Below are 25,029 nucleotides of genomic sequence, written 5' to 3'. Positions count from 1 at the left end.
TTCAGGAGCCTTGTTGTGTGTTGTAGATGTGCTCTTATTGTAAACCAAACCTCTGCGAAAGGAGCCAGTATAAAGCCCTTTTTCTTAACTGTTTCCCTGTGAAGATGGGCTATAGTGTATGCAGGTGACTTGTGACTCCAGTCGGAAAGGATATCAACTCCTAGCCTTCCTATTTAGGCACATGCCATTTTTCAATTAAAGGTGGCCATCTGTTCAGACATTCTCCTAAAAATGCAGTTATGGTGTGTAATTTTAGCTCTAATACAAACTATCAAAACTCAGTCATTGTCTTGTCTCAAAGATCTTAGAAGTTTCTCCTTTACTTTTGAGGTGTTTCATTAAAATCAATATTCAGCCCCCTTGGGTTAGGATGAGTGACTTGCCCTTGCTAGTGCTCTCATGCTGCTGGAACTATGCTACGACAGGGTGGGAGTACTGGTGTTGTGCAGCTCCACATTGTGCATGGCCTGGGTCTGTGTGGACAAATAAAGAAACTATGTCTGTGTTATGAAGAACTGAATCTGGAATGGGCTGTGTTCTGTGTGACTTCCCCTAAGGAAGAGCTTTCATGGATGTGCTCCCAGAGTTTTCCCAGCAGGTCTGCAGTATTTTTATTAGATTTTATCTGCCATTTGGGCCTCAGTATGCCACAGCTCTTTGTACCTGTCCTTGAGTTTGAAAAATAAAACCCTTCAGAACCTTAGGAGCATTGAATTTGTATTATTTGGGGTCTCATGTTGGGGGGATTCTTTTATTCCTCATTCTGACTAGTGAAGAAGATGTCAAATGTCCCAGTGACACTGTACCACCAGCTGAAATCCCTGTGAAAGCAGCAGACCATGATGATTTTGCTGTCCGCAAAGCCAGAGCAAATAAAAAGGCTGGTAACCCCAAGCAGAAGTTTGTGCATTTTGGGCCAGTGACTGAGATTGATCAACAGAAATGGGACAAACTCGTTATTGGCAGAGTTTCATCCAAGAACAGAACAGAAGAGGAAAGCAAGAAAGATGGTGTGGAGAGTCACTCTGGTGTTGAAAGCTCTCCTTCAAACACTGTTGGCAGTCTCGGGTTTGTTGAAAACAGCGATGAAATATCTAAGCCGCAGAATGAGCTCAGGTATTTGGTGTGGCTTATGAAGCGCTGCTGAGCTGGAAATGAGACCTGTTCTTGCCAGATGCTGATCTGCATGGGGGTGGACTGCAGCACAGACCTAAGAGCTGTTTATGTGCACGGCCTTGTTCAGAAGTCATCTGGCGCCTTCACAGTATCTTAACATGTTTAGGGTTATGCAAAACAATGCTGTGCAAAGGTCTTCTGAGAGCTTGCCTCAAAATTTCTGTGGCGGTGAAATCAATAGTGTCTGAATCTGAGCTGTTGTTCAAGCTTTTTCTGCTTCTTGAATTCCAGCAGCTTTGCTCTGCCTGCTTCCAGCACATTAGGAATTTGTTGTTCAGCTTGCTGGGCTTCCTGATGTTCAGAAAATACCTTCTTAAAACCTAATGGATTTTCTTTCTTTTTTGAAGATGTAATGCTGAAACCAGGGTGTATTACTGCTCTGTGTTTCTGCCGTTTATATGGTGAAGAATTACAAGTCTGGGAAGTTAACGTATTAACAGAGCTTACATTTCTTTAGCTTTTCTTTAATCGCTTCGTCTGTGGCTGTAGCAAGATTTTTTTAATGAATGCTTTTAGCAAGCAGTTCATTCAGTTAAGTTTGTGTGTTTATGAAACATTTCCAAACCGAGGTGAAGGACTCCTCTTCTTACCTTTCATTTGATCTGAGAATGTTTTTTCTATCTCACGCCTCTTCTCAATCTCATCACTAGTGAGGTAGCCAAATCAGGTGCAGATGACTCTTGCAGGAGAATGCCATCACCTGACGCAACTTCTGACACCACCTCTGAGAAACAAACCCCATGCTGTTCGAGCAAACAGCAAGAAAGCACCGAGGAAGAATGCGACAAGCATTTACCAGACGTTGAGAGAGATGATATGTTGGTTAGAAGGATGGGAACTTTTCAGAGGCGTATCACTAGTCAAGTTCCCATACATTGCCCACCCCTGTCAGTAGCACCTCATCTGCTGCAGCAGCAGCAAGGGGAGGCAGTAGCTCATGAGGAGGATTCCAAAACTCCACAGGAAGCAGAAAGGTCAGAGAACAGAAGCTGATCCCTCTGAGCTTCATGCCTGGTTTTTGTGTGGTGTTAGCTTGGATCAGTCAGCAATGTTCCATTCTTCACACGGCTTTTAAGAATGTGTTTTACTCATTCATCATGGCATGTGTTCTGTTTTATGAAATTACTTACAAGAATGTATCCTATGAACATAAAACAGTCTGTTTTCTCTCATAATGTTTAAGTACTTCAGTTGTTAATTGCTGTTCAGCATGAAAACAGTCTTTCATCTTTTGGGGGGATTTCTTTTTGCAATCCATGGTGCTTTGTCCAGACTTTTATGCCAGCTTTGAGGTGAATAATTCCTCACATACGTTATTATGCAATCCCCAGCTTCTAACAAATCACCTACATAAGTGTGGCGTTTGACATAATTTCCTCACTCCCTGCACTGTAGCTAAAGATGCCTAGTTGTCCATCACTCTGCAACTGTGTTTTGAGTAACAGTACTCCACGTTGCCTGAGCAGCTGCCTTTGGGCTGCACCAGTGAGCACTATCATGGAACAGTATCACTTGTCTCTCTGAGCAGTACTGTCACACGAGAAGAGGGCCAAGAACAGCTAGAAATCCTTCAGCTACAGAGCGGCGGAACAGAAGACAAAGTGAAATTACCAGACCCACAAAGAGATGACATGCTGGCTAGAAGAACTGGAGCTTTTCTAAAACAGCCTGGGCCCAGTGCTAAGCAGTTTCTTCCCATGTCGTTTTCAAATCAGGAGAATAAGCAGGGCACAGATAGAGAACTTGAGAAGAAGACTACAAGGTAAGAAAGTTGTGCTTCTCTCTTTCCCTTGTGGCTGTTTGTCAAGATCTCTTGATCTAGAAGAGTTGTTGTTGGCCTAGCAGCAGTTTTTACCATGCTTGCCTAGATTCTGTGCCAACTCTTTCTGCCCAGAAAAAGGCGGTGCAGGGTTTGTGGCCCTTTGGGTAGAGCTCTCTAAAGACTCAGAACAGAGCTTTACCAGATGCAAAATTCAAACGGCATGCGGACATGGATATAGATAGCAAGACTGTGTTATGCTTGCACAGGTTTCTGGTTAAATGTGAGCTAATAATTACAAATGTTTCTAGCTAGAAATAGAAGTGCTGGATATGGTAGGTTAGGTACTTGTCTGAGGCTTAGCTGGTGCCAGTGGCTTCCAAACAGGAAACCCTGAGATCCCTCCTGATAATGCTCATTGTCTAGAAAAACACATTTGTTCAGATATGTGAGGCTATGTGGGGAAGCTGGCAGTTTAAGCCTTTTAAGAACAGTTGTTGGCTGGTTGAGCTACATGCAAACAGGAGTGGAAAGGCTCTTATTCATCAACCTCTTCAAAGCACATGAGGAGATGGGCATCCATGTGCTTGTGCATGCACAGGTGAAACACTAGTGTACAGCTCAGCCAGAAGGAAAACTGTCATCTACCATAGAATTGAACAGTGGTTTGGTGTTAAGAAGACCTTAAGTTTAATAGCTTAGTTAAAATATGTGCTTAATACTTTAACCTTTGGTGGTGTCCAGGACAGTTTTTGTTTCTGACTTAAAGGAATAGAAGTACAACCATTTGACTCTGTACTAAAATTACAGTTTTTGCACCTGCCTCACATAGCTTGTCACCAATCAGCTATATGGGTTTGTGGGGTTTTGCTTGGTTTTTGTTTTGTTTTGTTTTTTTTTTTTTGTTAACTTACAGTTATGCTTTTCATTATGTATATGTGATTTTTCCAGTGTTGCTTAATGCATCTTTTTGCACTGCTGCCTTTGGCTCACTTAGGCCTGAAAAATGTTCCCAAGTCTGCAGTAATAGCTCTGGAAAACCTGTAACACAACCACCACAAGAAGAGCAGCAGGGGCATCTCCCTCCTGCAGGACAAGATGAGACTATTTGTACTGCCCAAGTGGGTGAAGGTAGACTAAATGAAGTCCACTTTGCTCAAATGTCTAAGCTTCAGGAGGTTCCTGAGAAAAACAAAAGGGAAACATTGTCATCCAAGGATGAGCACCTGCAAACGTGAGCTCTCTATGGTGTGAATCACGCAGCTTGTATGCCCCTGTGTGAACACTTCTGAATTCAGATTGTGCATTGCCTGGTGTGTTTTCAGTCCAAACTAAAATACTGTATGTCAGTAACACACTTTCTGGAAACAAACAGAATAGTTGTATAATGCATATTCTTTTGAAATATTGAAATGAAAGCTAATTGAAAGGAAATATTTGATTACAATATATGTTGAATTGCAAAAACAGTTTATGAATAGCAGAGGTTCAACTGGACTCTGATCAGCTAGAGATGTGTATCTTGCTTCTCTGTGACTAGAAAACGTTGCAGTGTCAACTTTTGTACTTGATGTTCTTTCATGATAAATCTCAGATACAAACATGTGGTTTGCATGGCTCTAAATAAGACTGTCACTTAAGTGAATGACACTGATTTGTATATTACCAGTACCTTTGCTCAGCTACACACACATCCCCAAAGGAACCCCAGCAACAACAAAAAAAAGAAATCTTGTGGCTTGCTTTCTACCTATAATATTTGTGTCTTCCATGCTGATTCTGAGCAGTGCTGTGGAATGTAACTGTTAACTTTTGTCTCCATTCATTGCATGTATGGCACTTAATGCAAATGTTAATATATTATCTATTTTCAATAACTCTTTTCTACACCCATTTTAGGTATACTTCAACAGATTTTTATAATGGGGGCATTAGTATTGGGTCAGGGAGGGATGGGTGGTGTTCTTGCGTAGTTTGACCTTCAGGTGATTAGGTAAGTCTTGTTTGCTGAATACACAGTTTCTGATCAGTATGATTTTTTTTTGGCCAGCTTTACTAGCACAGGTTGGATGGTCAAGTGACAGTTACCCAAATTGTATGGATCTAGTTGCAATTACTGCTTAATGTATTTATCAACACTCTAATTTTATATTTGGTCTTGTAGATTCGGCCCCAGAACTGCTGTGTCTGATGACGCAGAGTAAGTTGTCTTGTGTCCACAAGATTCTATTTTAAACAACTTACACTGCATGCTTTCCCGTCTTCCTACTAATTTAAAATGCAGTTGATGCCTCATTATTATTTTGCAGTGTTCCAGCAAATAAATTTTTCAGAAAAGCACTGAAAAATTGAATGCAATATGGCTTACATTGCAGCTAAAATAATTCTTATATTAAAAAAATACCCATAGAAAATGAGCATAACACTAATGTCCGGCTGTTGCTTGAGGTATTGTTTCCTGTTTTTTTCTTTGTTCCTTTTGAATTTCCATTGCCTCTAATCAGCTACATGTAAAGAGAGTTGGGTTGAATCAGAGCTGGGTGTTGAATTAAAAAATGAAGCACAACCTATACATGAAGAAAAAAGAAATCCCAAAGTAAAATAAAACCCATTGTGATCTTCAGAATAATTACCAGCAAAACTCTTCTTTAGCTGCTCCTTTATTGTCTTTTAAAAATTTTCTTTTGAATCCCTTCCAGGTTGGGTTTAATTTAATGATGTACAAACTTCACTTTTTCTTAAGCTCTTCACCTTGATGCTTTACTTTTTTACAGAAGGACTATGGCATTTATTGCACGCCAACATTTTAGTTGTGTGTGTATGTGTGCAAACTGTAGTTCAGAATAGCATGCAGTGTCATTTAGAAAGTTCTGTGAAAGTATTAGATATTCTTACAGAGTGTGGGCATTTAGAAGCAAAGAAATTGTTGGGAACTACCGATATAATAATTTCCTTATATCCCCCTGTTCACAGAAACAGAAGCTTCTCTGTCTCCCAGATTAAATCACAAAATAGAAACAAGTATATGCAGAGACTGTCTATATAATTTGTCACCCTTTCCTCTAATGATAACGGCTAGAATCATGGACTGAATATTCTTTACAAGATCTGTAATACTGAATAAAGCCTGTGTCTTCTGACCAGAGTTAATGTTTTCAAGCATCAGAAATCCGTTCAGTCAAATAAAGAGATGAGATTAAAAAAGCATAACAACACAGAAGTGTTACACTTCAGAAGGGGGCCTTTCCTGCATTTCAGAAAGCCTACCTATCTGATTGATTTGTTCATTTGTTTTTCCACATTTTTGCATGTCTGTATTAAATGCAAACATGAGAGGTGCATGGAGATGCCTTCAAAGAGGCATTTGCAATGGGTTTGGTGGTAAAATGTGGGAGTAGCAAAGATGAGTAAATCATATTGTTTATTCCACACTGATTCTGATTCTGTTTTAAAAGACAAAACAACAGAAAGTGTTCAAGCCTCATTATCGTCCTTTCCAGATGTGACATTTTACAGAGCAACTATTTTCCTAAACTGTCTTTTAAGTTCTTATAAATGTAAGATTGTGTTTTTCCTCCTGAAGATGAAATACTTAAGAAGAATCTTAATAAAATTTGGCCCTGAAGTAGAAATAATAAATCGAACTGACATTTTAAATGGTTCCAAACTATTTGTTAAGTCTCGTTTGGAAACTTTGTATCTTGAATTCAGTCTTAGATTAGGTGCAGTTTATTCCAGCAGCAAAACTAGAAACTCCTATATTAGACTGACAAAGTTTCCATCACTGGTTAGGGAATGCTGGATGTTGTCATCAGCCCTGGTCTGTCTCAAGGTCCAGAAGAGGCAATACTTACTGTGTTGCTGCTTATTAGCCTTATTCCAATATCCTGAAAAGGTGGGGCTGAATTCTGGTGACAGCTACATTAGAAGGTGCACGTGGGGTTGTAGTGTATAGTTTGATTCCTGACATAAGCTGAAGCCTTTTCTGGAGTACCTTTTTTGTTGTATCTTTAATAGCTGTAAAATCGTTGGGTTTGCTGTCTCTGTGCACCCTGAGAGACCTGAGTGAACGCAGGGAATAAATACTAGCTTTTCATTAGGACATTGGGGTACACTTGGTACAAAGTATTTTTATTTTCCCATCCCCACTGGCAGAGGGTGAGTAGTCATGCACTCTGCTAGAACCAGCTGCCACCACTTCAAGCCTTCTGTTTTCTTCTACTAGATGTGAATAAAAAACTCTCTGGCATGGTATCCCTGCCCATGGTAGGAGGGTTGGAACTAGATGATCATTAAGGTCCCTTCCAACCCAAACTGTTCTGTGATTCTGTGAGGGAGGGGTACAAGTAAGGAGCTACACAGTCATTTCAACCCAGTAGGCACAAGCTGGCAAATATTTAACGCTAAAGGCTTTTCTTAGTGTGAGTTTTAAAGGCTCTTAAACTGGAATCAACCCTTTAAGGGTGACTTTGTTACAAGTTATGCATCTCCCAACTTACCTCACCAGCTTGCAAAATATGACTGATATTTAAATATCCCTTAGTAGGTGATACGCCTTTAGTTTTAAAAACAACAAAACTTGTTATTTCTTTAGGTTCTGTTGTTTAGGAGTGCTCCAATCCAATCCTGAACAATGCAACTCTTAAACTACCCACAGAGAAAGCCAGATTAATATACACCCTCCGCACTCTATTTGAGGGGTGAAGCATGGTGGTATGCTAACCTCACTGTTAAAGGCAATAGGATGTGTATTCTGTCCTTCGTTTCTGAGTGAATACCTACGAACAGGATGGGGTCTGTGCATGTCATTTTCCATCCATTCTCCATACCTTTCTGTTTTCCCTTGAGTGGTTCATTCCCATCTTTGCCTGAATACAGATGTTGGCTAAATATGTACAGCTTTCTATGTCTCTTCGCTTTGATTACTGTGGACACAGTCACCTACAATTTTTTCTTCATCGGGTGCTTCTCCTGCTAGTTGGCTCATTGGCTCACCTACAGCTACAGATGATCATTTGAAGACTGCTGTGAAATCACTTCATGTGGAAGTGCATGGCTCTTTTATTTGCCTTTTGTTTTTAGTGGCACAACTTAGGTCATGTTTTACTAATAATAGGTGGGGGGGGAGTAGTAAGTAAGTTATTTTTGTGTGAAGTTCTTTATATAATATGAATGGATGTATAATATTAAACCATGACCTTTTTTTCCTTTAGCTCCTCAAAGGTCAGGGACAGAAATAGAGTGTGTAGAAGGAAACTGTTTTGTTTTGAACATCAGCTTTTCATTATTAGTTTAGTTGTATTAAGAATTTGGTGCTGATAGCATTGAGTTTCTTTGAGTCACGGAGGGGAGAGGAGGAAGTACCATGCATGCTGTTTGTGCTGCATGTACTTCTCTGGGCAAGCGCTCCCTGGTTTTCTAGCAACAGCATTTAGCCAGTCATGCTGCTTGTAATGTGCTTCTCAAGCCTCTCTTGTTTTACACTGAATTTTTTACACTGAAACTTCTGTCTGCAGTGTTAACTGGAGGGGTCTCGAAAGCTCACTGGGAAAAAGATCTTCAGAAAGTTAAATGTTCTGAACTCTGCTCTGAATAGAATTATTAATTGACAGAAGTGTAATGTTAGTAATGCTTCTTAGTGAGAGGCAAAGTTGCAGTCAACTAACAAAACCAAGAGAAAGTTGAGGAGTATAATGCCTGAAGTACTATGTGGGAGCCATAGAGATGCTAACTGGTCATTCTAGGGGACTGCTGCTTTTGGGAGATTCATAATGGTGCAGGTGTCTGATTCTGCTGTAGCACCCTCATGTGGCTTTAGCTCTAACACACCAAAGGAACGCAAGACTCTAAGTAATGCTGCACTTATTTCCCCCTTGTTTAGGAGTATGAGCATGTTTGACATGAGATGTGAAGACGAAGCTGTGACTCAGCCTCATAGCAAAGCTCGCCATGAGAAACTGCAGAACATAAACAACCAGCTGAAAGAGGACGAGACCAGATGGCAAGATGTGAGTACACCACATCATCTGCAATGGCCATTGAGGCCAGCTAGCTAGGCAGGGAAGTACAACCTGCTACATCTACAGATATTCTCTAGTGTGAAAATAATCAGGAACAATGTCCCTCTTCCCCAGTGGGTTGTTGCTAAATTCATAAAAGTCCATAATTTGCTGTAAATTACAGAATACAGGGTCTCTGGTGCCTTGGGTTGTGCACGAGCTATTTTGATTAAAAATCAAAAAAGAAATTAAACTGTGGTGAGGTAAAAATGGAAGCAGAACAGCTTCTAACTGCTGACTTCTCTTAACTTTTAGACTATATTTTTTTCTAGGTTCTGTAACAACTGACTCGTCTAACTTTCTCACTAGTAAATGCCCAAACAAGACAGTGGACTTGGCTTTAATAAATTTGCATAAATACAGACAATGCTAACATTTTCCATGTTGTCCAAAAAGCAAATTACCTTTTAAGTTAGCTACACCCTGCTTGGGTTACAAGACCTTTCTAAACCCTCTTTACTCAATGTATTTTTTTAAGCTGTCCTGGTATTTGGCATTATCTTTAGCAAATTAGCAAGGACAGAAAAGCATGATTTGCAGGTAAATTAGTATCAGGAGTTTTAGTCTCAGTCCTGTTCATTTCTAAAGACTTACTGCAAATGAGGAATTTGGGGCATAGTTTTTTAATTAAAAAAAAAACAAAACACCAACAAACAAAAATTAAAACCCAAACCCACGTCTTTTCAAGGAGCTAGCACATTTCCTGTTATAAGGACAGCCACTGTGAAACATCTCAGGGGTTTGGTAGAAAATTCAAAGAAAAACAAAAAAAAGAACAGTGTATACAACTGAAAAATAACTTTTTGTAGTATAACAATGAAGGACTTAAGCTGAGAGCTCTGTCTGTGTGGGAAGCCATAATTTCCCAGCAGAGATAAGAATGAATCTAGAGGCATTCAAGAGGTTTGAGAGCTCTGCTGTTGAACTAAAAATCCTCTCAGCTAAAGTGTGTAAGTTTTCCAGGCCTTCAGCACCTTCTACACTGAACTAAAAGTTCTGAAGAGGTGCTAACAATGCCCTTACTGGAATGCACCGCATTCGTGGTCTGGTATTTTTTATATGCTCATGCTGTAAATTTGTCAACAATTAACAGTTTCGTGGGTTTTTTTTATTATTGTTATTCTAAAGCATCAGAGCTGGAAAAGATAAACATGCCTGGTTTTTAATTACAAAAAGAGGAGATGGGCTTAAGTTATGAAAATTACTAATGAAAAACTAATTTCTAAACAATAGGCAATAGTGGGAGTAGCTGAATAAAGAAATGCTCTGGTACTTCAATGAGAATAATTAGTAACTGAGGAAAATGAAAGGCCTACATTTCAAGAAGGGGATTATAGACTGATATATGTAGGTCATGTGAAGAAATACTTTAATGAGCATTCCCTTGAGTGTAATGTCAATAATTTGTGGTTTTAAGATAAATTAAAAGTGACAAGGTTTGTTCCGGGTTTTAATAAAAGAAGTTATGCTTGCAGTACCTTCTGCTGTTTACCAATAAAAATGCAATTAAAGTATTTGGAAAACCATGTCATTAATGAAATAGCTTTTGAATGGAGTACATGTACAGAGTCTCTGGTTTTTATTAAAACCAGAATTTGTTAGAGTACATGAAATATAATCTGTACTAATCTTCTGATGTCATAAAGTTAATGACAAATCTGCCCTTGCAGTTTCCTGGGATGTTATTTTTCTTTGCAAAAGTTCTGCAGAGATTACCTGTAAAATTTTGCTCCTTTACTAGTTGGCTACAAAGACATGGCACAGCTTAGGAGACTTCTTTACTGTAATATTTATACTGTAAAAAGATCTTGTCTCTGTACCCTCCAGGACTTGTGAATTCATAACCCAAGCAGGACACAAGACATAGGTCCCTATAACAGGTATCTCCTGTGACTCTCAGGTTTTTAGTGTCAGGCTAGTTTTGCAAGAGAGGTAAAGAACCAGAATTAGTGGATATTCTGGACAATTTTGGGCAGGCAGATTCCAAAAAGAGTAAGATCATTACTTCAGCAAGGACATATCTATATAACTGGATACAAACCGTAGACTTTATGGTCTGTCATGTCTCATAACACCAGGTGTGAGCCACTTTAGTCATAAAATCATAGACTTGTTTAGCTTGAAAAGGTTGGACAGGGTGAACCTTTAAGGTTCACCCTGTCCAACCATTAAGGTCATCCTGTCCAACCATTAAGGTGGCACTGCCAAGTCCACCACTAAACCATTTCCTAAGTGCCACATCTAGATGTCTTTTAAATACCTTCAGGGTATGTTGCTCAGATCTGGGTCTGAAATATTGGAGGGGCCCATGGGGAAGTTTGGATGCTCCACTGAGTCACCCATGCTTGCATGTATTTAGCTGATAGAATGATGAAGTATGGAACTGTCATCTCTCCAGGGCAAGCTATCAGTGTTGCTGTAGTTCATGGTGAAATTATATCCCTTCCTCCACTGAACTTCTGCCTCCCATACATATGGTTATTAAAATTCTTCCCCAAATGTAATTTTTCTACTTCGTCTTCATGGAAAATCAGGTTTGTCCCAAGTTTTGGCCCAAGCATCCTGACTGGCTGTTTTAGGCCAAATCTCCTGGTGTCATTATCTAGAGTGCTTCTGCAAAGCCAAAACCAAAATATACCAATGGAGCTACAAAATCCATATTGGATCCTGCTGTTAGAAGAAAAATCAGGCAACATCTTCATTTTAGGGTATAATCTCCTTTTCTCTTCAAAATAAACATTGCTGTCTGCAGGTGATGGGAGCCTGGCCCACAGTGAGGAACAAGCATTGAAAAGCAGCTCACCAGGTTCATTGTTTTCTGTGGCCAGTGTTTAGCTATTTGCAGCTCTGCATTCAGGTGTTTTCCTTCTCTCACAGGATCTGGCTCGGTGGAAGAGTCGTCGAAGGAGTGCTTCACAGGATTTAATAAAAAAAGAAGCTGAAAGAAAGAAAATGGAAAGGTTATTGTCTGGAGATGGAGTGAATGAGCGCAGAAAAAGCATCAAAACCTACCGAGAAATCGTGGAAGAGAAGTACGTTCTTTTACTGGAGTGCAGTGGCATGTCTGGAAATGCTTTGTGCTCCGTGGGTGATAGATACCTGTGTGCAGCCATGCCTGCAGGCCTGGGGTGAGGGAGAGGGAACGATGTTGCTGGAGCAGAGGAAATAAGAGTGATTTTTAATATTAATTTTAGTGCAACGGTATCTCTTGTGTTGTTGCCCTTGCAGAGAGAGAAGAGAGCGGGAGCTTCATGAGGCATACAAGAATGCGAAGTCACAGGAGGAGGCTGAGAGCATCCTGCAGCAGTACATTGAAAGATTCACTATCAGTGAAGCTGTCCTTGAGCGTTTGCAGATGCCAAAAATTCTGGAAAGAAGCCATTCAGTGGAGCCAAATTCCCCACTGAAAGACCAAAATCCTCTGAGATATTTAAGGCAACAGTCACTGCCTGCTCCAAAATTTACTGCCACCATTGAAGCAACCATTGTTCCCACCACTGAACTAGAGCCCAGCAGTTTGATGGGCAGCACATCTCCCAGCAAAAGCATTGTTTCCAAGGCTGTGCCTATGCTGACACCTAAGCCTTACTCACAACCCAAAAATACACAGGAAGTGTTAAAGAACTTTAAGGTAGGATACGTTGCACTTCCCAGAGTGAATCAGGAGGCAACGAGATGCTGACTAAATCATGTGAATGTTTAATGTTTAGCGCAATTAATTAGAAAATGTTTGCAGCTTTCTGATATAGTAAAACCCAGCTTCGTGCTCTGTGCTACCCAGTCTAGTGGTCTCTTGACCACAACCTTCTTAGAAACCTTTTCTTTTCAGACTTGAATATTTCTGCTGGTCATTTTTCTTCAGGCTAAATGTGTTTGGGGAAAGGGGGTTCTCTAAGAAAAAAGCAAGGTGTTTTCTGATAAAGGAGTTAGGAAAGAGTATGCTTTTATGTTTTTTTTTCCTGTTTTTAAACAAAAGGGAAGGGGCAGGGAGTGTGCAGGCCCTGACTTTTGGAGCAAGACCTGAACTGGCTTTTGTGTTAGGTGCCTGATTTTTGATGTACCCGAACAAGTCCATCCCATTCAGCTAAATCATAAGCCTTTGAAACACTGCAGTGTGAATGTAGGCAGTATGAAGATCCCCTGCTCCTTCAGAGTCAAGCTTGCCCAATGATACTTTCTGTCCTAAGCGATGTCTTTCTGTCTTACCAGCGATGAACGGGGAAAGCTGCTTCACTGGCATAAAGAGAGGATATAAACTGTCCATGCAGGTTTAGGGAAACAGATTGGTACTGGGGCAGCGTGTAACTGGGGACTGCTGATGCGAGATTGGGAGTGACTACATCAGGTTGCAAGAACTGCACAAAGATAATGGGAATAAAAGAAGTAAGAGAGCTTGGACAAAAGCAGGGCTGCCTGAAATAAAGAGCCAGCTATGAGGTTTGTGAGCAAAGTGGATAGAACAGACTGAAACTGGATATGAAACCTGAGACATATATCTTTGTACTGACAGTGCAGAATGGGAGTAAAATATTGAACCAGTGCTAGAGAAAACAAAGAACTGGGGTATGTTAGAAAGAACAAGCCAGGATAAGTCAAGTTTGAAAAATACCTGCTGCTCACAATGCCTGTACCAATACTGGAGCTTCCCCAAGTCTCATTGTAGCCTTGAAAGCAGTGCAAAGCCTACTGGCATGGTCACCCCCAGCCGTTAGAGCTGGGGTCCCCTTGTGTCCGCCATTGCTATCTGATACTCTGCTACTGGCATGCAAGGGTCCCTGTAGCCCTGCTGATGTCTCAGTGGCGTCACTACCATGTATATTCAAGTTGTTCACTTATTAAAAAATAAGTAAACTTTGTATAGATAGTGAAGAAGCATGTAGAGATGTCCAGTTTCCTGAAGTCTGCCCCAGCTCTTATGCACCCATGTTTCCTAGTTGAAATGTGAAACTGGTAATTCTGATTTTCCTTATACCTCTGTTAGTATCTCCATAGAGTTTACATTTTTAACATCAGTGAATCGTGGATCTTTGGGTTTTGGGTTTTGTTTTTTTTTTTGATCTGTGCCACTTTTTCCTCAGAGGACCAAGATCTGTGTGTGTATCATCTTCACTTAATGCATATATACTCAAGACTGTGTGAAGAAACTAACCCACGGATGCTTCTACCCCCCACGAACCACCACTGAAAGTCTGCCTTGATCTTGTTTGCTCAGTGTGGAGTAATGTGATTTGTCTCAGTAGGAATCATTCCCTAGCACATGTAGCTGTAGTGTTGTTTTCCCAACCAGTATGTTGATGATTCCCGGATCTGGTGACAATGTGCTGACTTGCTCCAGATCAGAAGGAAAGGAGTATGTTTGTTTAACTGTGCAGCCAGGGCGTCTGTCCTGATCATTCAAACATTTGGTTTTCCTCCGTAATATAAATAGAGAAATGTCTTAGTCTAAACAGAGACACTAAAATTGATGGTGCAGCCTTACAGTGTTTTCCTGGGTTTTTTATTTCTGAGATCTTTCATGACCTGCCTCTCTAGTCGATAATCCAGCACACAGTCACAGAGCTCAGTGTCTGCTCACACTTGTGTTTGGAAATTAAACCCTAAGAGTGGTGCTGTGTTGAGTGGATGATGGCAGTGAGGAAAGGGAGGGAACCTTTTTGTCTGAAAAGCAGTCAGAAGAGGTGAAACCACTTTCTTCTGCTTGGGAGCTGATTGCACGAGGTGCTAACTGCCATCACCTCCCTGCACATCTGTCAGAACTGAGGATGCCCACTACTTCCAAGATGGCCTCTTAGTTAATCAGGCTCAGACAGAGAGTAGACCTCTGGATGCACTTATACAAGAAGGCAGTGGGAGGAGATTGCCCTCAGCTTAGCACTTACGGCATATACTAAGTTGAAGTGCCGCATTTGAGGTATCCAAGCTGTTTACTCAAGAAGTACTGAAGATAAGTAAATGGTGAAATAAGGAGTGGGACAGGGAGGATGAGATGGAAAGAACTTTGTTTTCTTAAACAGTGTTTCAGTTCAATAAAGCAGTTTTGACACTTGTTGCATCAGTTGTCAGTAACAGTGAAGTAAGTGAAAAGTTTCCTTGGAATGGCTTACCTCTGAGCTTGTTTTTACATGTGTTTTTTGTTTAGGCAGTGCCTGTGGAGAAACCTGAAATGACCAAACACCATATGTATCCCACGTAGCTTTTTAAGAAATCATTGGTCTGTGCCATTATTCTCCCAAAGTCCAGTGATTAGCAGTGAAGAGTCTGACCACATTTATTCCCTCACCTTTGCTTTGTCTCCTGTGGTGATTATTTTGCAAGGAAGGGTCTCTGTGCACAGAGCAAAGCCTTCCTTCAAATATATTGAAAACTCACCCCTGCTGATAAGCCTGTAAATATGTTCTGTAGCTAGGCAGCAACAATATGGTGTTACTGATACCTCGTCCTCTCCTGGTCTCTCTCCAGCTAGGCCCTCTCATGGTCAATGGCTTGTGAGTTCTTTGTAGCCAGACTTTTTTCATGTATACAGTCCTTCAAATTGAAGGAAGTCTTTACATGCCACCTCTATTCAGAACATAATTATGAAGTATTAAAATCCCAAGAGGAAACTGTGTCAGTGCAGAGGATGAAACTAGAGCTTTTCTTGTATTTTCTTCCTTGCTTGAGGGCTCCTTAGGAGTAACATATGCCCACCAAGAAGCTAGCTTGACCCTGAGAACAAAGTAGGTAAACTGTTCCTGCACTCCCCTTTTCATGGAGACTGCATAACATCAGTTTCTGGGAAAGCAGCTATTTATTTTATTGTCTCATGGAGAAAGTTGAATGCCCAGGTTTATTTGTTGGTTCCTTGCTTCCCTATTGTGAGCAGTAAAGAAAGAAGGGGATGAACTCTGCAGCTCCTGACCCTTCAAAGTTCTCATGACAGTGCTTGAGAAAGCATAATCTACTAATACTGCGGTGTGGTCATCAGGGGTACACAGCAGTTCATCAACATAATTAGTCCTGGAGAACTTGCTTTTGTTTTGCATGTGGCAATGGAAAACCCAGCCATTTTTGTCTAAAATGTCCCTAAAATTTTAAAATCTGTTGGTCTGTGATGCATGCAAAAGCTTTATGTATTACTGTGTTACTGGGAAAACAAAATGTGGGAAACCAGAGAAACCAGAAAAATTTTACCGTCTGTCTGTATTTTATTTATACATCACCACTCCTGAAACAGGGTTTTCTTCTGTCTTGGACAGTTAAATGAAGTGTGTGCTTGGCTCTGTCCTGAAGTGATGGCACAGACTGTATTAACAAATCTAATATGCTGAAGTCCTAATTTTCTACATTCCTTTGAATGCTAGTTGCCTTAGCATATTTCTTTAATTGTATTCTGCAGGTAGATGGAAAAGTCAGCATGAATGGAGAGAATTTCAACGGCGTGGAAGAGAAGGATAAAGAGTGTACAACAGTAATATTTACTCCTTCGCCAAGCAGATCTCTGAAATTCGATGGAGTAGCCACAGGGGACAGGCCCCCCGTAGAGTTGAAGAAGGACCCCACAAGTGTTGAGCTCAGTTTACAGAGTTCTGCCACTCAGAGTGTGCACAAAGAGCCAACAGTAAGAGCAACACGAACAAACCAGCCTTATTTTCTCTGCCAGTTTTCTGTCTCATAACATATTTAGTCACTAACTAATGAAACCCAAGTGCTTATGTTTGCTTTATTTCAAAAGTGTTTGCCCAGACCAGGAAAATACCCAACAAAATCCTTTGTAAATTAAAGGCTTCTTCCTTTGGGATGTGGGTAGAGAAATGGGAGGGGACGATTCAGAGGACTTTTTGCAACCAGTGTCTCTTTTTTTTTCAGATGTCATGCAGCTGATAAGCATGCTTTAAATGTGCTGGGCCAGGGAGAAATCAGCTCTGTGTCCCAGCTATTGTGCAGATTTATTCAGCACTTCTCCTGATGTTAGCTGATTATATCAGCAACATAATTGGACTGTGCAAGCCATTACAATTAGTCTCAGTTTTCTATTTTCAAAGAAGAGGATGTGGATGTGCTGGCAGTTTTGAGCATTCATTCCTTTCTCAGAAATATTGGAACAAGGGATAATCTATTGAAAAGCTCAGAGTAGCCAATGTGCTTCTTAACTGCCTTATCAAAGAAACAAATTAATTTTACCTTTTCATCTGTTTCTCCCCCTCCTCCCCAGAGAAAAAGGCAGGAAGAAAATTAGAGCATATCACAGCAGGAATCTAGATGCTACAAAACTGTAATAAAAGTAGATAGCAAAAAACAAAACAAGAAATAAGCACCGTACTGCAAGCAAGCTGCAGGATAGGGAATTCTCACTATTCTGTCTAACATAAAGAGAATCTGAGATGTGGTGAGAGTTGGAGTATAATAATTTTTTGCTTTCATCTCAGATTTCATCCAAGCATTGGCCAGATAGATAACAGGGAGTAGGCAGGGATCTGTCCTGAAGAGTGATGGTTCACTCATGCCATCAAGACAGGGCCTGTGTCTTAATCTCCTGCTTTGTGCTCATCTGGCCACTGACGGCTAAGCCATGGAGCCTTCAGCAAGAATAGGAGCTGGGATGTGCTGTGAGCATAGGCTTCATCCTGTCAGAGGGAACTGTTACAGAGTCAAAAATTAATGATTTGCAGGAAAGCAGGCAGGGATGGCATCACAGAGGCTGCTTCAGTCTGAATAAATTGGCTGTAAGGGAAAAGCCAGGTAAGCATTGTGTCTGATACGGGATTGCTGGTAATGGGAATGTTTAGAGGATAGAGAAGAGCCTTGGCTTGCTGCAGATTACAAACACAGTGGTGATCAGAAAAATAGCCAAATGAAAGCATTACTGTCTCCTTTTTAAGGATTTCCAGACCAGTATATCTGTAGAATAGTTAAGAGGAAATTCAGTGACTGAAGCCGCTGTTAGGTCTTGGGTATGTTTGTACCCATTCTGTGCCCTCTCATCCTTCCCTTTCTATAGCTTTGAGGATGATGTGGTCAGCTGAACACAGATTTTTCTGTGCCGGGTTCCTGCTTCCAGTGTCTTAGCCCTCATGATGATATTGGCAAGGGAGGCAGAAGAGTTCGAATTATCAGATTCCTTGTGACTCTGGCATGAACCTCCTGCTTTCTAAGCTTGAGTGCACTTCATGATGAAGCCTTCTAGAGAGAACGAGCATGCACCCAAATGGTGCTATAGAGAGTTTCTTTGCTCTGACTAAGGATTTTATATCACTAACTTCATGGCTTCATCAGTAACAAATCACAAATCATTATAATTACTCCTGGTGCTTCAGCTTCAAGCAGAGGTATGTCAAGGGCAAAGCAAGGAGAGGAAACTGCTTTGAGGGGAATCTTTTTGGGAAAACAAGTGGAATGCACTGAGTTTAATGGCGGAAAGAGGAATTCCCTTCCTGTTAGTGGAAGGGAATTTGCCAGCTTAAGATAAAATTACAGGCTCTGTTCCTTCTACATGTTTGCCCGTCTTTACTCAGCTGATACATTTTGATTTTCCATGTCCCCATCCATTCCTTAGACTAAGGCATGAGCAGTAATTTAGCTCTGTGTGTTGGGCACATACCAGGACTGCTTTAGGTAGCTTGATATGGATACAGTCAGCCTGGTAACTTATCTGCAAGAATAAGGCAGCTACACTGGACTCACTTCACTCAAGTCTTCCCCCTGTACCTATTTTACTTTGTTTTCTGGACAACTAACCCGACAAAGTCAGCCTGCATCTGGAAAGCCTGAAATGCTAAACTTCTCTTTGAAGATATAACCTCTATAGGAAGGCTGGAAATACAAATCAGGAAAGAAAAGAGCTTCTGGGCTGTCCCCGTCTTCATAAAGCATAGCCTCTTGCGGGGAAGGTTGCTGAATAACTCTAGCTATCACTGTGAGTCATCCAGAGGGGAAAAGGGGGTTTGTTTTTGGCCCCAGCAGCATGAGGCTTCCAAGCTGCACATTCTTGGAAGTTAGAAAACCTTCTGAAGCTGCCATTGTATCACCTCCCACAAGGAGAAACCAGGGCTATAGTTTCTATCTGCTGCTTAATCCTACTGAATTTTTAGGAGAGAAGATGACAGAAACGGGCATAGAAATGCAGCTGATGAAGAAGCAGAGCCATCTGGAGTGGAAGAAACTACTACATTTCTTTTGCTTTGAGAAGACTTTTACAAATCGAGCGTGTTTTCAAAGCCTTTTTCTAAGCTTGCTTTCATTACCTATATTTGTATACTGTCCTTTATTGATACAGTTCTTGTTAGCTGTGTCCTCCCCAGGCTTTGAATAAGATTCATAAGCACTAGTTCCTCTGCCTCTTAAGATAAGCTGTTCCTAGGGATTTTTTTGTCTCTAGTTGCTCCAAGTTTTGTTTTGGTTTTGTATTTTATTCATTCATTTTCTACCCAGAGTCTCTTTTGTGAAGTATGTATTCCTTTCCATATATACATTACGTTTGGCCCTCCTGTCCTCCCCTTATGAATCTCTTCCTGTTCTTTGCATGCTCTGTCCTCCTCCTCCATCCTTCTTACAGCTGCTCCCCTCCTGTTTCAGTTCAGTTGTCAAATAGACTAGCCCTGTCTTCTCTCTGCCTGGCAGGCTTCCCTTTGAAGCTCTGTAGCCCTGCTCTAAATCTGTCCAGCTGGCCTCAGCCATCGTCTGCAATACGGGAAGATGCTGTGCAACTGTACTTCAACAGCTCTTTTGGCCTGAAGTTTGGAAAATAGTTTAATCAAGTTGCACCACTTAAAAAACGGATATGATTGAGGTTTTGGGGGAGCTAGAGAAGTGCAGGGGTCTTTTCATATGAGTGAGGCCTCAGTGTCAGTTGTCTTTTTGACAGAGAAGAACCCCGTTATTGGCAATCAGAGACTGATTGGGAAACATATGTAACTCCTGCCCAAATCTACTATGAAATGAATATAAGAAGCTGCAGCAGGTGGGAAGGATGGTAAAGAAAAATAATATCAAGAAACTGTACTTTTGTCTGTAGTGTAGAGTACTTAGATTTTGGTGAGGGATTAACAAGAGACTTTTACTCAAAGTAGCTTATGAAAAGGCTAGAAAAATAAAAATTGGCCTGTGAGGAGGATGAAAATATCCCACTGGTGTTTGTGGAGTGTTGTGCTGCTAAGGTGGCAGTAGGGAAAGCACACCTCTTACTGCAGCTGAAAGAACTGGACAAAGGCCCAAATCAGTCAGTGGCAACAGCAGCAATGACATGAGAATCATCTCCTCACCCAGGTCCTACCTGTCAGCCATTAGGTTATGTTTTCTTTCCATTCTACAGAACAGTGATGCACATTACAAATGCTGAGAAGTTGTATCTTTGAATCAGAAGCTGGGAAAGTAAATGTTTTGTTTTAAACCAATATTTGCGCAGATTTTAGTGATTTGTCAGTAACTTCATTTTATTTTAACCAGTCTTTGTATGAGCATTTAGAAATTATTAGAATCATAGTATCAACTAGGTTGGAAAAGACCTTTAAGATCAAGTCCAACCATTATCCCAGAACTGCCAAGACCACCACTAAAGCATATCACTGAGGGCCTCATCTACACAGTTTTTTTAACACTTCCAGGGACAGTGATTCCACTGCTTTCCTGGGAAGCCTGTTCCAATACATTATTCCCTTCTCTGTGAAGAAATTTTTCCTAATATCCAATCTAAACCTTGGCTTGTTATTATTGGCTTGCTGTAGCTCTAATTATAGCTTTGCTCTGATAAAAAAAAAAATATATATACATAGAGAGAGAGAGACAGCAACTTTAAAAAGACCAGGGTGAGGTGGTGATAGTGGGGAGAGATTTAGGCTTTGTTTTAATTTTTCACTAGCTAGCTTAAACTTGTCCATTTCTACTCACGGCCTGCTTGGCTCAAAATAAACCTTTTTTCTATATCCAAGTAACACTCTCCTTCATCTTCAAAAATCCACTGATTGAACTGAGATTAAAGTGTAAGCTTTCTTGTGGTTGAGGATTGTTGGCCAAGCTACAGGAGAGCAGAGTTGAAACGCTGATTTGTACATATCTGGTAGGACAAGTCTTTGTTCTTTGATTCATTACAAGAAACACTTGTAGAGTGTGTATGTCTGTTGCAGATTGACAGCTTTGCCTTGACCACACATGGGAAAATGTGTGGAGGGCTGGAGTTCCATAAGGGAAAAAAGTTTAGGGTAAGAAATCATAGCAGCAAAACTTTAAACCATCTAGAGGGGAGGGAACCCTGCTCAGGATTCGGTTCTGAATCTAGTATCCATCTCTCCCATCCTCCAGCACTTTTCAGTGGCTAGGAGTGATAGGATCTTATTTTACATCCCGATTGAGCAGTAATAACTTAAAAAATGACTAACAGGAATACTTAACACTTTCTTGCAGCACTTTCAAGACTTCTCTGTCAATTACAGATCCACCCTGACTTTTGGTTGTAATAGCTGACCCAAGTATACCATTATATAGCTGCCAGATGAGGCAGGTGACTTTATGTGTCAGAGCAGTGTTCTGGCAATAGCATGCAAGGCAATTAGCTGTAGGAGCCCAAAGGCATGACACCATTAGCACTTACAGCAACAGAAAATGCTAGCTTTGATGAGGAAATCATTATAGGAAAATTTTCAAGTCAATGATACATGCAGAATTTCAATCACAGAAGTTTGAAAGATGTGTCAGGCAATTTCTACATGCAGCTATTGATACTGTAACCAGTTTCATTCCTGAGTAATTTCACAGAATTCAGACTGTAGTTCTAACCTGATTCTTCCTAATATCTCTGCATTCTCACTCGTTCCAGACAGCTTGTTTTGTCATGTTTTCATAGAAAATACAGTAATGATATTTTGTGTACAAGTAGTGTTAACTGAACTACATTTTGATTTAATTTACAATAAGGGTTAATAAAGTTGTACTGTTACTTCTTTTTGAGTTTGAATTCTTGTAGTAGTAGTGATGTTTGGTGTTTAAGATTTCTTAGTTACTGTAGTTTTAGGTATTTATAAGGGTGCAAAGTTCTGCCACAGCAATAGGCAGCGTGGCTATTTCTGGCCTGTATGGTCTTAAAGAAAATACTTGGGCTGATATCCCAGTGTATTAGATAGAAATCCTGTCTACTACAAACCAAACTAACACTATACAGCAGTCAGCCATGCTTGTGTCTGTTAAATGGATACCTTGGTTGGCACAAGAGAGGTGTTGCTTTGTCCTCTTTTTGTGGGTTAAGCGCCAAACCCAGGGCACCTCTGTTACTGATGTGCTCATAACTGCAGCTGCAGTCTGCAGTCACAATATTTAATTTTCCATCATGGACTAAGGCTTCTAAATCCTAAGTGGAGAAGCTCACTTTAACTGATGGGTGGCTAGATGCATGGGGTAATAAAAACACCAATCCAAGTAGACAGCATTCTTCAGTTTTGAGGAGTTAATGGGACAGAGCCTTCACACCAGCCTGGATCTGGGGACTGAGAAAACCCCAGCCCCTATGCAGCAAGGTTTTTCCTATGTCATTGATTGTCGATGAGCAGGTGTTGTGTGACCTTCCCTTGTAGGCACCTAAAGAAGAGACAGCATATGGAGTGGCTTTGTGATCCTGCAGAATGATGCCTCTGCTCACACAAACGCGTGTGGCTGCAGCAGGGTGCTGCCAAGAGGCTGCATGGGTCCTTCATCCCAAAATATGAGAGCTCCTCTGAAACACCTCAGGAACGGCACTCGCTGAGTTGTTTGGTTTTTGAATGTTCATGTCAAAATATGAGCCTTTTAGGTACAATGAAATGTTTGTATGCCTTTTTTTGTGTTCAGTGATAACATCATCATTTGATGACAAAATATTTATGAAATGTGAATGAAGATGGTCTGTGGTTGAAAGACATTTTATCAGCTGTATCAGTATGAGAATTTTCTGAAGTGTATCATATACCTCTGGATAAAGCACTAGATAATATTCCATTTCTTAGTGTTATAAATAGATATAGTGGGAATGAGAGAGTTCCCCAGTGAAGTAGACTTAATTCTTTTATAAATTACTTACTAATCAGTTTTATATTTTTAGCTGTATGTCACTAGCATTAAATTGATCATCAAAGGGAGGAGGAAGAGTCAAGTCTCGTGAGCAGGAACAGAACTTGTGCAGCATGCTATTGCAAAATTCCATTTTCCTGCAGCAAGCAGTAGCTTGCTCTTTTTTTTTACTCCTTTTTGAAATAATTTCTATAAATAACTTCTGCTTCTGGTTCAACCTCCTGGATATAGGTTATGGGTAGATTTAACTATTGCACTTGTGCAGGATAGCGATGTGACACAGCAGCATGTGTAGGTTCCTAAGGTAACTCTAAACCCAGAGGTGATAAAAGTGCATCATGTTTGTGGATTTGCTGAGCCTCTCAAACCCTCTGAGGGGCCAAGTGTGGCTGTGCGCTTTCCCCAGCTCCAGCTGCCACTGGCATCTAACTTCCCTGGGTATAGGTAACACTGTTAAATACTTTTTGTATTGTACCCAGTTTATTACTGCTTATAGTTTTAAAGACTCTGAAATTGAAATTAAAGCTGAATTTTTTGTCTTTTTTTTTCTAATCCCTTTTTTTTCCTTCAAACCTGTTTTTTTTCTCTTTAAAAAAAAAAGTCTGTTTGGAAAGTTGCTTTTTGAGAGTGGAGGGTGGATTCCATTGCTTTACCAAAAATAACAGCAATATGAACATGCATAATAGAAATTGGAAAGGGTTATGCTTTGGAGCAGTGAGTAGAGTTGTTGAGTAGGTGTCTCTTGCTTTTCCACTTCAAATCTACCTTTCTTAGGGCAAAATCCGAGCTCTCGATACTAGCCATTAGTTTAGGTTTAATGGGGGTTTGTAGGTTGTGGAATTACAGAATAATTCAGGTTATAAGTCTCCAGCTGAGCCTCTTCTCAAACAGGATCAGGCATGAGGTCAGACTGGGTTGTTACAGGCTTGATCATTCGAATCTTGAAAACCCCCAGGGGCAGCCTGTTACCCTTCCCTCACTGGCCTCATGGAGAACAGAAATACTTCACTGGGCAAGGTTGGGAAGGGTTTCCAGTAGCTTTTCCCCTGGCTGCTGTTGTGATGGAGCCAGAACTGAGGCTGAAGGAGGAATTTTGTTTAGTTGCAGAGTACTTCTGTGGGGGCTTCCAGTGAGAAAGCTCTCACTGAAACAGGCTGGTATCAAGATGGCCTGGGAAGGGCAAGGTGGGTTATACAGGAGAAAAGAGCTACAGAATGACAAGAGGCAAATCTATGGGGCACAGGACTCACAAGTCTCTGGAGCATTTCTCTGGGGCCTATTCTTTAGCCTGTGTCTCATCTCCAGTTATCATTCCTCTCTGGGGCATGTGACACACGGCACGGACGCTTCATTTCTTGTTTGCTCTTGGTACAGGCATGCTTACAGGTGGACGCGGTGGAGAGGAGGTCCTCAGACTTTCCATGCTGCCTTTTTGGAGCACATATTTCACTGTCTGCCTTGCCAACCTGGAGATACGCTTTTGGGCAGGCACAGGGGGCGTCCCTGTGCCTTGCATGGGGCAGAGGTGAGGGTGGGCAGAGGTGAGGGTGCATTGGGAAGCTCCAGGCAGTAGGGGGGATGGCGGGCAGCCAGCCCCAGCAGCAGAGGAGACGGATGCACTGCCACCTGTAGAGCCTCACGGCTGTGTTCTGGCGCCTGTCCTGCTGCGAGGTGATGGCGCTGATCTAGGCAGGGCTCCTGTTCCAGCACTGCTCACTGCCCACTGGGCTTACCCAGGTCACAGCCCCTGGCCACAGCCCCACATCAGTCCACACCATTTCCTCACAGTGCATCTTCCCAGACATGTCCCCTCACCCTCTCCAGAGCATGCCTCCCTCCAGAGAGGAGAGGCAGGGATTCCTGAGCTCTGCCAAGAGCAAAGCTCTCTGGATCCGAAGTGTGTCCACAGGCACTGTTGTCCTGTTGGTACTGCCCGCAGACGTCCACACTGACTGAGCTGTGAGAGCCCGGGTCTGCTGCTCCTGGGGCACGAGTAGATGAGGGACTGCAGGCTCATGTGGGTCT

General features: G+C 41.3%; 1 protein-coding gene across 1 annotated transcript in view; it reads left to right on the top strand.

Annotated features, from left to right (window-relative positions):
• Nucleotides 1–25,029, top strand: part of LIMCH1 (LIM and calponin homology domains 1) — a 188,985-nt gene that overhangs the window by 136,698 nt on the left and 27,258 nt on the right. The window contains exons 12-20 of the mRNA XM_061346178.1: nucleotides 772–1,116; nucleotides 1,827–2,150; nucleotides 2,705–2,938; nucleotides 3,933–4,169; nucleotides 5,100–5,135; nucleotides 8,817–8,943; nucleotides 11,872–12,026; nucleotides 12,223–12,625; nucleotides 16,370–16,591. Coding sequence (XP_061202162.1) covers nucleotides 772–1,116; nucleotides 1,827–2,150; nucleotides 2,705–2,938; nucleotides 3,933–4,169; nucleotides 5,100–5,135; nucleotides 8,817–8,943; nucleotides 11,872–12,026; nucleotides 12,223–12,625; nucleotides 16,370–16,591 — 2,083 coding nt within the window. The remainder of the gene's footprint in view (nucleotides 1–771; nucleotides 1,117–1,826; nucleotides 2,151–2,704; nucleotides 2,939–3,932; nucleotides 4,170–5,099; nucleotides 5,136–8,816; nucleotides 8,944–11,871; nucleotides 12,027–12,222; nucleotides 12,626–16,369; nucleotides 16,592–25,029) is intronic.

The sequence above is a fragment of the Neopsephotus bourkii genome, unplaced genomic scaffold, assembly GCF_033783945.1.
Source record: "Neopsephotus bourkii isolate Nb327-2 ecotype Australia unplaced genomic scaffold, CSIRO-AGI_Nbou_v1 NB_259, whole genome shotgun sequence".
In the NCBI taxonomy this organism is placed as follows: Eukaryota; Metazoa; Chordata; class Aves; order Psittaciformes; family Psittacidae; genus Neopsephotus; species Neopsephotus bourkii.
This window is presented reverse-complemented; position numbering and strand designations above follow the sequence as displayed.